At 46.0% G+C, this 13,071-nt stretch overlaps 1 protein-coding gene across 1 annotated transcript in view; it reads right to left on the bottom strand.

The window, feature by feature from the left end:
* The window catches only part of wwc1 (WW and C2 domain containing 1), a 31,521-nt gene that overhangs the window by 2,441 nt on the left and 16,009 nt on the right, over positions 1 to 13,071 (bottom strand). Inside the window, exons 6-20 of the mRNA XM_080013593.1 lie at positions 9,149 to 9,272; positions 8,200 to 8,346; positions 7,402 to 7,472; positions 6,619 to 6,864; positions 6,310 to 6,399; positions 5,590 to 6,227; positions 5,280 to 5,394; positions 4,919 to 5,092; positions 4,530 to 4,722; positions 4,195 to 4,323; positions 3,413 to 3,483; positions 3,131 to 3,311; positions 2,180 to 2,356; positions 1,983 to 2,075; positions 1,159 to 1,389 (exon numbers count right to left, since the gene is read on the bottom strand). Of these exons, the coding sequence (XP_079869719.1) occupies positions 1,159 to 1,389; positions 1,983 to 2,075; positions 2,180 to 2,356; positions 3,131 to 3,311; positions 3,413 to 3,483; positions 4,195 to 4,323; positions 4,530 to 4,722; positions 4,919 to 5,092; positions 5,280 to 5,394; positions 5,590 to 6,227; positions 6,310 to 6,399; positions 6,619 to 6,864; positions 7,402 to 7,472; positions 8,200 to 8,346; positions 9,149 to 9,272 (2,680 nt within the window). The remainder of the gene's footprint in view (positions 1 to 1,158; positions 1,390 to 1,982; positions 2,076 to 2,179; positions 2,357 to 3,130; positions 3,312 to 3,412; positions 3,484 to 4,194; positions 4,324 to 4,529; positions 4,723 to 4,918; positions 5,093 to 5,279; positions 5,395 to 5,589; positions 6,228 to 6,309; positions 6,400 to 6,618; positions 6,865 to 7,401; positions 7,473 to 8,199; positions 8,347 to 9,148; positions 9,273 to 13,071) is intronic.

Below are 13,071 nucleotides of genomic sequence, written 5' to 3'. Positions count from 1 at the left end.
AACAAAACTACTGAGATATAGAACAAAAATACTGATATAGAAACAAACTACTGAGATATAGAACTAAACTACTGAGATATAGAACTAAACTACTGTGACATAGTTTAGTTCTATATCTCAGTAGTTTAGTTCTATGTCTCAGAGATATAGAACTAAACTACTATGTCTCAGTAGTTTAGTTCTATATCTCAGTAGTTTAGTTCTATGTCTCAGTAGTTTAGTTCTATATCTCAGTAGTTTAGTTCTATGTCTCAGTAGTTTAGTTCTATATCTCAGTAGTTTAGTTCTATGTCTCAGTAGTTTAGTTCTATGTCTCAGTAGTTTAGTTCTATATCTCAGTAGTTTAGTTCTATATCTCAGTAGTTTAGTTCTATGTCTCAGTAGTTTAGTTCTATATCTCAGTAGTTTAGTTCTATATCTCAGTAGTTTAGTTCTATGTCTCAGTAGTTTAGTTCTATGTCTCAGTAGTTTAGTTCTATATCTCAGTAGTTTAGTTCTATATCTCAGTAGTTTAGTTCTATGTCTCAGTAGTTTAGTTCTATGTCTCAGTAGTTTAGTTCTATATCTCAGTAGTTTAGTTCTATGTCTCAGTAGTTTAGTTCTATGTCTCAGTAGTTTAGTTCTATATCTCAGTAGTTTAGTTCTATATCTCAGTAGTTTAGTTCTATGTCTCAGTAGTTTAGTTCCATGTCTCAGAGATATAGAACTAAACTACTGAGATATAGACCCCTTGCACTGGTGCCCTTCCTCTTGGTGACCTGGAACCTGCAGAGGCTTCTTCTTCTCCACGTCGTAACCAGCTTCCAAATTTCAACCTCATTTTTCCAGCTTTCCTCAGACTTCTTCTCCTCAGACTGGGGTGGGACTTCATTATTGCGATGTCTGTATCCTCTGCTATCAATGTTGGTTCAATAACATTAACACAGCAACTTGCACCCTTCACATGCGTAGTGGGTAACAAAGCACTTAACAATTTGAACTTGAGGAAACCTCAAAATTTTAGGTCTTACAAATATATTTATTTTTTAGCGGAACCACTAACTCCAGTCCATTTTCCCCCATAAACGGTCAGCGGAAAATAATTAAAAATCAAACCAACTTCATCGCATTTAAGGTCTACTCCGATTGGCCACCGTGGCAGGAGGCTCCGCCCCCTACCTGCTTCTCAGCCTGGCGCAGCAGTAGCCGCAGCCTGTCGTCCTGCTGCACCCAGGGCGGCAGCTCCCTGCGTCCCTGCAGCCTGGCCGCCTCCAGCTGCTCCTTGAGCTCCCGCAGCACCTCCAGCTCCTGGGCCAGGCGGGCCCGCCGGGTCCGGGACACCTGTAGCTCAAGCTCCAGGTCCATGGAGGTCCGCAAGAGGCCGTCCAGGGGCTTCACGGGGGCCAGGGGCTGGGGGCCAGGGATGGGGTCAGAGGGTGAGGGTTAGGGGTTACATTTGAGTTGACAATTAAGTCTTGATTATTGTACGGCTCTGTTGAATACCTGAAAGCCAATGGCCGTTGACTACAATGGAAGACTTAAAGAGATGAATGTGGACGTCGATATAGAAATCCCCGACATCCCATTGAGCATGTCCCATAAATATCCGATTTATCATTAATAAAAGTAAAAATTATTATCTTAAATTATAGTTATCAAAGTTATTATAATAAATAGTTCAATTGAAGGGAGAATACTTCCCTACGTTGCTATGAGTATTTCCTCAGTGGAAGCTCTTAAAGTAGCACTATTTATAAATCATCTCCATGTATTCTTCTACTGAGTAAGTAGCTGTGTAACAAGCAGGATAATGTGCAGCAGATGGTCATTATGACTAAATAACCTCCTTCAGAGTGATAACAAACCCATTCAAGATGTCGGGGGGTTCTTTTGACGATGACGGCTGGCCGCACATTATCCCTGACTTTAATATTTCATCTGAAATAAAAAACGGCGCTATTTTCAAAGAGCTTTTAAAAAAAATAAATAAAAAATTCTTTAACCTTCTTCATGCGCATGCTCCGTCTCTCGGAGGCGTTTCGGACAAACGGGGACTTCTTGGAGAGTGTGGAGCTGTCGCTGTCACTGCGGTTGATCTGAAACACAAAGAAAATTCTCAGCGTGTACTGGGCGTGTACTCGGCGTGTACTCGGCGTGTACTCAGCGAGAACTAAGCATGTAGTACTGCAGTACTCAGTACCCTGCAGATGTACTGGCTCTGGGGTCCCGGGGAGAAGGTCTTGGAGCGGATGATGGTGTTCCCCCTGACGAAGGCCTGAGCGCCGTGAGGAGGAGGGTGGTGATGAAGGACCACGTCCTGGTGGTGGCGCTGTTTGGGACGCACCACGGAGCCCGCCATGCTGGTCTGCTTGTTCAGCTGCGCACACACAGACACACACACATAAATAATAACTCGCTCGCCTGTGTCTGTTTTAGGGCTGTAGGAAGATTTTTTTTTTTTTTAATAAAAATATAATTTGAATATAAAAAAAAACAACTACTTGAACACTGTAAATACCATTCGATTGTGTATTATTTTTTTATAAATATATAATTGATTATAAATGTTTTGGCTAACGTTGGCGAATCAGTTCACATGTGATGAGCAATAAAGTTCAGTCTAAGTTCATCTTGTCTGTCGCACAGTGAACGCACATGAGAGAGAAATAATAACGGTGCAAAGCCGCCAGCGCACCGGAGCATTTCCCTCTCCCCCCGCGTTTCAGCGTGCGTACAAGGGAGCGCGCCTTTGACCAGAATGTCCAGCGATTCCACAGACGGCGGCGATGAAAGCGGGAAATAAACCCGACCATCATCGACGGGACGTCCTCTAGTGCAGGGGTTCCCAACCACTGGCTCGGGGACTGGACTGTGCCGGGCAGCGGGGCAGCATTTGCCACCAGCGCCGCAAGAACACGGGTGAGATCTGCTCGACAGCGGAGCAGCAGCAGGAAACAGAGTAAATGAAATACATCTACAATTTTTGTTTTCTTTGTTTGGAGAACAAAGACTAAATTTGAGCATTAAAAATTTGAATATATTCAAATGTTAAAAATAATTTAGCACACAAATTTGAATGTGATTACAGAGCAATATCTGCAGCCCTGGTGTGTCGAGGTGCATGTATGTGTATGGGTGTGCGTGTTTGTACCCTCTCTGCTTGTGGAGGTTCGTTCCTTCTCTCTCCCCGTCCTCCGCCCTTCTCTTCCTCGTCCAGCTCCCATTGGCTGCTCTCCGGGTCAAACCCCTCCTCCCCCTCCAGGGGCTCAGCCCCCTCCGCCGTGTTCACCCCCTCGTCATCAAACATGTCCGCCTCCGACGGCTTCGCACGCCTGGGGGGGAGGAGGAGAGAAGCAGGAGAGGGGATGGGAGGGAGGGTGAGTGGAGAGGAGGCTGAGGAGAGGAGTGCAGGAGGAGAGGGGAGTGGACTCACCATCCTCCTCCTCCTCCTTCTTCTTCTCCTTCGGTTCCTGTAAAATCTGCTCTCTGGTCGGACGGAGCCTCCTGCAACACAGAACACAGCACTCTAAGCCGCCATCTTGGAATAAAAACAACATGGCCGTTTGCTTACATATTTATCTTCAGGTACACTCGACGCGTGAGGGAATTAATACCCTTAACTTGAGGGCGGAACTTAACCGCATCAGAACCTTTTTGAACTGTTCAGGTCTGGTATCGCCATGAAGGACGTTACTTAGTGATGATGGCTGCCTGGCTGCACATCAACAACTACTTACCAAATAAAACAATACATTGAGACAGAATATTGATTTTAAATGGTTTTATAATAAGTGTGTTTGGTTTAAGAGAATAACTGTCACAACAACATAGCTAAAGCTGGAGCAACCTAGGAAAATATTCCTCCATATGAAATACCTATTTATTGTAATAACTATGATTTACTACAATAAATAATTGATTGTTATTAATGTTAAAGTGGACATTTATATTAATGGTGAAATGTGACACTGAATGGGACGCTGTGCTCACGTCTTCCACTGTAGTTTCTATGCATCGCTACCAGATGGCACCACTCGCTAGTGTTCACATGTCACCGTAGGAGCAATACAAGGAAGGTAAAACCAGGCGGAGAAGTAATTATTAACAGACCTGCGGTCGTTCTTCAAAAATAACTGACCGGCGGCCGGTTGCCGCTATCGACCGATCAGAATCCAGTATTCCACTGAGCCGCGCGATAACTCAGGATAACGTTACCTCGTCCGTCTGGGCGTCTGGATCGCCGCGGCCGCCGAGCTCGGGCATGTCAGCGTGACGGAGCAGGTTGAACCACCTAAAGGTCCTGTCTGGACCACAGCCATCCGCCAGACTGAGCTGAGCCCCAGCCTGGGGGTGGGAGGAGGAAGAGGAAGGAGAGGAGGAGGAGGAAGAACAAATAAAGTTATTTAGAAATTATTTGCAATGGAGTACTGGCTCACACTGACCAAATAAAGTATTCAGAACATATAGACCCAAATATGGGAGGGAAACAGGTAGTAATCGAAACAGGAAGTGCTCCCAACAGGAAGTGGTCACAGCCCACCGAAACCCACCAGAGCTTTCTCTCTCCCCGACATGCTGGTGCAGCAGACGTCCACCCTCAGGGTCTTCTGCCGCAGTGCATTGTGGGACAGCTGGAGGCCGAACACCTCATCCAGCTGCACGGCGTCGCAGAGGGCGTGGGCTCTCGTGCGGAACAGGCAGCGGGTGTTCTCCGAGCACGGCAGCACGACCACGCGCACATAGCTAAAGCAGGAGGAGAGGTCAAAGGTCAACTGGACGGGTAGAGACAGACAGGTAGAAAGACAGAGAGAGAGAGAGACAGGGACACATGTCTCAGACCCCTCCCCCTTATCTCCAAGGCTCCTCCTCGCCCGGGCGAGGTTCCCCTCATACGGCCTTAAGTATATTTATAGAAAAAACACGCAGCAGGAAGACCTACATGTTGTGGTCCACCGGCAGACAGAGGGCGCTGCAGTGCGACAGCTGCATGACGGCCACGGTGAAGCGCTGCTCCCGGGGCTCGTAGCGCAGACCCAGCTGGACCTGAGAGACGCCGGGGGGGGAGGTGCGCTCCTCGTACGGGGAGGGGAGGAGCGAGGACTGCTGCTCTGGCCTGGAGGAGGACGGGAAGGCGGAGGAGAAACGGAGGAATAGTCAAGACAATACATAACAATTATAATCCAACAATAATAATCAAACAATGATATCTATATCTATATATATATATCTATATATATATATATATATATATATACATATATACATATGGATATATTGTGATTGTAAATTCCACTTCCTACCGCCGCTGCGACAGCTCGTACACGCCGCTGTCGCCAGCCACCGACTCGTCAGAGACGGCAGAGGAAACGCCAATCATCTTAGGCTCCACCCCTCTGCTGGTCTGGGGGGCGGAGTCTTACAGAGAGACAGAGACAGACAGACAGAGGCTGAGTTTATGAAATTTGATAAATTTAATACTTAAATAAATAAACAATAAACACAGCAAGAGAGTGAGTGATGGAGGACTGGAGGTTATCAGACTCCAGTTTGACCTTTCACCCTGTGGCTGCCATGGCAACCGGGGTGGAGTTCCCCCTAGGCTGCTCCTACCTTTAAGCTCCTCCTCCAGTGCATTGTGGGACGCCTGCTCTCCATCCTCCTCCTCCTCCTCCAGGCCCAGCTCCAGCTCCACCAGCCGGCCGTGCAGCTCCAGGTCCAGGTCCAGGTCCAGGTCCAGGTGTAGACCGGACCCGCCGGGCTCCGCCCCCTCAGGCTCCGCACCCGCCGGGGGGCCGTCGAGGGGCGAGCGGGGGGGAGACAGCGAGGAGAGCGAGGAGCGCGGCGACAGCGAGCTCATGGAGGCCGGCGTCTGCGCCCGCCGCAGCGCCTGGATCCGGACCGACCCCGCCTCTACCGAGCCGGCCACCGAGGATCCGCCCACCAACCCCCTGGGCGGCTCCCCCGGTGCCCCGGCTGCGGCTTTAGGCTTTAGGCTCCCCCTCGTCCCGGCCACCTCATGCTCGTGGATGGTGGTGATGGAGCTGGAGGGCCGGTAGTATCCGCCCCCACCGGCCCCACTCTCCCCGGCCCCGCCCTCCCCCAGCAGGATGTCCAGCTTGTTCCGGAAGTCGGGGTCCGCCAGCTCGGGCGGCTCCAGGTACAGCGAGGAGGCGGAGCCCAAGGAGGAAGTGGTGGCCAGGGAGCCCAGGCTGCTTCCGGAGGAGCAGGACAGGGTGCTGGCCGAGAGGCTGAGGGAGGGAGGACTAGTTAGAGGGGTAACCAGATAACTAGCTAGTGTGCGTGTGTGTGTACTTCAGTGTGCGTGTGCACCTCTTGAGCTGTGTGTGTAGTGACGTCGCCAGTCGAACCATCACCTCCAGCTCTCTGACCAGTTTGTTCCTCTTACAGTGCAGACGCAACCTGCAGACGCACGCGCACGCACGCACGCACACACACACACACACACACACACACACACACACACACACACACACACACACACACACACACACACACACACACACACACACACACACACACACACACACACACACACACAATAAGTAAAACATGAGATTGGATTAAATAATATGATATTACATCAGATTAATCCTGCTGGATGAGGCCAGATGAGCCCACCTCTCGGTGAGGGCCTTGCTCTGGTGGTGGCGGGCCGCCTGCAGGTCCATCTCCAGGCGTTTCTTCTGGCTCTCCAGGTGCTGGCACTGGGCGGTGTCGTGGCGCTGGGCGGGCCGGGCGTACTGCAGCTCCTTCAGAAGCTCCTCCTTCTCGTTGATCAGGATCAGGCGGTCCCGCTCGGGATCCAGGAGGCCCGGCCACGCCTCGCTGTCCAGCCGGGCGATCTGCACCTCGATGCTGGAGATCCTGCGGTGGGGGGGGGGGGGGGGGGGGTTTAACCAGGACGTGAGCAACAATAACAATAACGTTAATAGTGAGAGTTATTAGTTTTTGTAGTAATAATAGTATAGTGCAATTCCAATTGAATGTTGGCTGCACTGACCCAGCATTCATAGAATATATGGTTCATAAACATGAAGTCATTTAATATGTTTAAATAATTTTAATACTGAAATGAGAGCATTGATTTACTCCGTCAACAAAGTGTGGATTTAAAAAGTGATATATAATACAGTACATATGGGATGGACATAAGATTATAAAGGATCATTGTGCCTCAATTATAGAATGATTACAATTCGGCAAATGTTTTGTCAGTCTTAGCAACCAAAGCCTGATGGTTGCCGTTAATGTACATGGAGAAAGACACTGTTTAACATTGTTCTGCAAGGGGCCAGCGCGCACACACACGCTCACACACACGCTCACACACACGCTCACACACACACACACACACACACACACACACACACACACACACACACACACAGTATGGCTTCTTACCTCCTCTTCACCTCCTCGTACTTGAGGCTCAGGCGAACCTTTTCCGCCAGTTTGTTGCTGTTGGCTGCGAACTGAACAGAAAGAAGAACAGAAAGAAGAAACAGGAAGTAGTATGACAGAAAGAAGAAACAGGAAGGAGTATGACAGAAAGAAGAAACAGGAAGTAGTATGAAAGGAAGAGGAAACAGGAAGTGGTATGACAGAAAGAAGAAACAGGAAGTAGTATGACAGGAAGAAGAAACAGGAAGTAGTATGACAGAAAGAAGAAACAGGAAGGAGTATGACAGAAAGAAGAAACAGGAAGTAGTATGAAAGGAAGAGGAAACAGGAAGTGGTATGACAGAAAGAAGAAACAGGAAGTAGTATGACAGGAAGAGGAAACAGGAAGTGGTATTACAGAAAGAAGAAACAGGAAGTGGTATGACAGGAAGAGGAAACAGAAAGTAGTATGACAGGAAGGGGAAACAGGAAGTAGTATCACAGGAAGGGGAAACAGGAAGTAGTATGACAAGAAGCGGAAACAGGACGTGATATGACAGGAAGAGGAAACACAAGGTAGTATCACAGGAAGAGGAAACAGAAAGTAGTATGATAGGAATATGAAGAAGGAACCAGAAGTAGTATGCCAGGAAGAGGAAAAGGAAGTAGCACGATAGCGACAGGAAGTAGGGAGTAGTATGAAAGGAAACAGGAAGTAGGAAGTAGTACAACAGGGCGAGGAGATAACAGAGCAGATGTGAGAAATCCTGGTTATGATAATAATAAAAAAAAAACTGTCTGTCTCTCCACCTGTCTTACCTCTGCAGGGATGTCAGTCTGGGAGCCGGCGTCCGAGTAGGCCGGAGGCAGTGACAGCTCTGAGTTGGCGAGCGACGGACTGCTGCCCCAGAGCTCCTGCTCTGAGCCCGAGTCCAGCAGGAAGCCATCTTTTAATACCGCTAGTTTCTATAGGGGGGAGGAGAGAGAGAGAGAGAGAGAGAGAGAGAGAGAGAGAGAGAGAGAGAGAGAGAGAGAGAGAGAGAGAGAGAGAGAGAGAGAGAGAGAGAGAGAGAGAGAGAGAGAGAGAGAGAGAGGGGTGGGCAGATATAGCTTGACATTAGGAACACAGAAATTAGAAAAAAATATTTAAATCATTTAAAAAATTACAGTTTCAGTTTTGAGTTTCCAGCTCCATGGTTCCAGATCCACCGTTTTTCGAATTTATGGTTTTCCAGATCCGGGGTTTTTTTTTTTGAGCCGTGGTTTTCTGGATCTCTAGAGGTGACCGGCGCTTTAATTATCCCGAGAAGGTAACTGCTTCACACTTTTCTGGCAAAACAAACGGATCCTTCATCAAGATGATGAAAGAGTAAACTGAAACTGAAGGAGAGCGAGAGAGAGAGAGAGACGTAGTGAAACAGAGACGGAAACAAGAGTAGTGCAAGTGCTGCTGCATTATTTAACCCTGCTATCATGTCAGCACTCTCTCTCTCTACCCTCCTCCCTCCCTCCCTCTCTCTACCCTCCCTCCCCTCCCACTACAGTGCTTTATATTCTATTCTATTTATATCATGTTTGTTTACATTACAGGGAACAGCGGACGTTCATGGTTTTATTTATTGCGCTGATCCCTCACACTACTACACTACCAACCCGTCACCAACCACCACCACGTTGACCACTCACCACAGCCTCATCGACCCTTCCTCCTTAACTACTGGCTACACCCTCGTTACCCCGTGTTAACCCTCCTTAACCACTTGTTTACCTGCATCAGCTCCTGCTTCTCCTTCTCGCCGCTGCTGATGGCGTCGCGGATGGAGCGCACCTCGGTCAGCACAGCCTGCGCCTCCTGCAGGCGGAACGGGCTGCTGGACACCTTGTGGTCGATCCTGGGGGGGGGGGTGAAGGCAAGAGCTCACGGGAAGGTTGAAAATCATGTCGAGAGAAGGTCAGAGGTGACACACGAAGGTCAGGGGTTACCCGATGTCATGCGAAGATCAGAAATTGCGTGAAGGTTAGAGACCTTCCCCGCAAAGTCAAGAGGTTTCATGAGGCTGCACGGAGGTCAGGTGAAGGTCAAGAGATCACATGAAGGTCAGAGGACATGTGTTTAGAGGTCAGTTTAGAGATCCTGTGAAGGTCAAGAGGTAACATGAAGGGTGGTGTCATATGAATGCCAAGAGCACCCATTGAGGTCAGAGGTCGCATGAAGGTGAGTTACAGTAAATGTGTCCCACCGCAGCAAAACCTGACTTGTCGCCCATTTCTAAAAGCGCCACAAGCGGCCAAATAGGTTGAAAAAACCTTTGTAGAAGGAAAATTCGATTTTTTCCAGGTTCGTGTTCCTTTGTGTTTTGTTTTTTTTAATCTCACCGTGGAGTTAAATATTCCCGTTAGATGACATGGGGAAACACCGTTAATTTACCGAGACGCTGAACAGCGCTGAACAACGCCGATCAATGGTTTCCTTTAAAGCAGGCGTCCAGATGAAGATCATTCCTCCATATTACATGTGATGTGAGGTCCCAATGTGAAATCGTTTCAATAGAGTTCAACCAACATTACTGTGTAGGTGGTGTATACCAACGAAGAAGACAAGCTGACGTCACCAAGTGCTGGAAAAACTTTGAGGGTGATCATCTCAGAATCACAGTTTGCCGCGCCCTCCTCATTAACAAGCCATAGCTTTAAAAACATCTGCTTGATTCGCACAAGTGACACCTCGTTTTGAAGCTGATTCTCCACTTTCAAATGACGTGGGGGAAAAAAAAAAATAACGGCACCAAAAGTACTTAAAATCAGCGATCAGTCACATATGGTAACAAATGTTTTTTTGTCAAAGTTACTTTATCTTATTTGTATTTTGTGTCTGATAATTCCATTTGAAAGGGTAAAAGCATTATTGCTCTAACAAATATAAAACGGAGCAAATTAACTTTGACAGAAACATGTCTTACTATAGGAGATCATTTTAAGGAAGGTTTCTCATCTATTCTTCAAAATACAGAAAATAGCAACAATATCAAGAATGTAAAAATGACGCTATACGACAGTATGAGAGGCAGTGGAATCCCAATAGCTTGACTTAGTTTAGTACTTGAAGCACTGCATAGTCATGGTGGCACTGCACTGCTGCCTCATCGCAAGAAGGTTCTGGGTTCGATGCCCGCCTGGGGCGCTGTTGGCACTGCGCTGCAGTGGGTTATCTCCTGATTGGGGGCCTTTCCGTGTGGAGTTTGCATGTTCTCCCCGTGCTCACATGGGGTTTCCTCCAACATAAAAGAGGTCCCAAATTAAAAACATGCAGAACACTTTCCCATCCACGACATGGAGCGATAATGCAGGCTGGCCCCTGGAGGAAGGACAACTGGGATGGGAGAAATGCAGAGGCCGAATTTCACCAGTCTGTGTGTGTGAAGTGCATTCACACCTGTAAGACGTGGCATTTCTCTTCGTGTTTTATCATCTTTCAGTAAAGGCATGCCTCCCTGCATCGCTTACATTTATTTGACATCAATTCACTTATTTCCTTTCAATTCATCTTTTCATTTGTTTGTTTTTGTTTTAAGGTTTTCTAGACACTGGCAAAATTGTTCAAGTGACTTGCCTGCAGTGAAGTGCCAATAAGGCTCTTCACAGAGAAAGGGACAGAGCCAAAGAGAGAGAGAGAGAGAGAGAGAGAGAGAGAGAGGGGGGTGGAATGAAAAAGGAACGGTGACAGCAATGAAATGTAAAAATCGGAATCTCTAAAAATGACGACAGCAAGTCATGTGTGCAGCAGACCAACAAGCTGTTCCACATTCCTGAAAGAGAGAGAAGCAAAGAGAGAGCGAACAAGGAGGGCTAATTTGGAGTAATCCTTTAAAAAAAAAAAAAAAAAAAAAAAAAACACCCGCTGCTCAGTGAAGTTGCAAAAATCCTGCGTCTGGCATTCTAAAGTGAAATATCATTTTAATCATGACAAGGCAATAACTAATATAAATAATTATATTATTATTATTGTATTATTATTTATCAATGAGGCTAAGAGGTTAGAATAAGAACTATGTCCAGTAAAACAGTCATCAGTGTAATTAAAAAAAAAAACAATTAGTCAAAAAACCTTCCAAAAAAGTCTTATAAGTCGCATCAGTCCAAAAAGTCAAATGAGTAAAAAACACCAATAATTCCAGTAAAAAAATAAAACAACAACAATAAAAAATAAATAAAAAAAAAACAATTCCACAAGTCCAAAAAGTCTGATAAGTTCCATCAGTCCAATAAGTCAAAAAAATTAAATAAAGCTATAGATACCACTCGGGTTGTGTGTGTGTGTGTTACGTGGCCTTCTCATGCCCAGATTTCCAATTGATCTTCTTTTTCCACTGCATAATTTTAGAATATGTCCATTTACAGTATATTAATAAACTAAATAATGATTTATTAAAGGGGACCTATTTTGAAAAACTCACTTTTTCAGTGCTCGTACACATGCACATTGTCCGTGTAGTCCATTAACTTGGAGCACGACAACGAAAGCGGGAACAAACTTTTGAAGGAGGTCTTGCAGATCGAATATGAGTGAAGACTCAGCCACTGGACTGATTATTTCTCGCCTCTGATTTGTTCAGAAACAGATTTTGGTGGACGGATGAGGTGAAATCAGTGTTTCAAGTTTACGTACTTAATACAACAGAACCCAAAAGTCAAGGCAAAACCCCATTGGCTCACAGAACTCGGGGCCTCAGGAGGGCGGGGCCACCCCACAGAAACAGAGCGTCCTGGACCAGGGGGGTTATAGAGGCATGTTAGAATGGCTGGAATGCATCATCTGAGGGTTTTTTCAGCGAGGAAACTTCAAAAACATGTTTTGGGGACCGCAGAGACCTACATTAACTTGACGAAAAGGAGCATAACAAACCCCCTTTAAAATGAGCTAAGAGGCCTTATTAAAGTTGTTAAGTCAGGAACGAAAAGTAAAATAAATAAGTACAATTAATAAATATAATCAAGACATGTGCAACTAATTCTATTTTATTTTTTAATTCTACTTATTATATTTTCTGTAGAAGATAAGATTACACATTTCTACACGTATTGCAGAGGGAGAGAACTGATTGAAATGATATGAGTGGTTTTAACGACTGGAACTTTTGGAATGATTTGAATGATTTAAATGACTTAAATGATCTGAATGATTTGAATTATTTAAGTCACTTTCATGATTTGAATAATTAAAATGTTCGGCTGTAAAATCGGAACGATTAACTGCAGCAGACAAGGCATCAAACCAAAGCTCAAATTAAACATTTAGAGGCCAGGACACTGAACACATCAGCATTTGGTTGCGTCTTTGTGTCCTTTACTCCATGTAATCATTTGTTTATTTGGTCACTGTGATCTGATTACTGTCATGTCATTTTATCTTTTCGTAAAACCTCAGGAGTAGCTGCTGTTTGGCCAGCAGCTAATGGTAATCCATATAAACTAATGAACAAATAATCGAGTAAACTAATTAACCCTTCGTTCAGGAAAGAGAAGGGCCAGCGATGGAGGAATGCAGTGGAGGTGCTCCGGCGCCACATAACCAGGACAACATCAAAAAGCTGCTTTCTAACATAAACCTTATTTTAAACCTTTTATACGTACCAATAATTATCCTGTGCAGAGAATGACACTTTAAATATTCTTTATATTTTGTATATATTT

This window comes from Zeus faber (assembly GCF_960531495.2).
Source record: "Zeus faber genome assembly, chromosome: 14".
NCBI lineage: Eukaryota > Metazoa > Chordata > Actinopteri > Zeiformes > Zeidae > Zeus > Zeus faber.
This window is presented reverse-complemented; position numbering and strand designations above follow the sequence as displayed.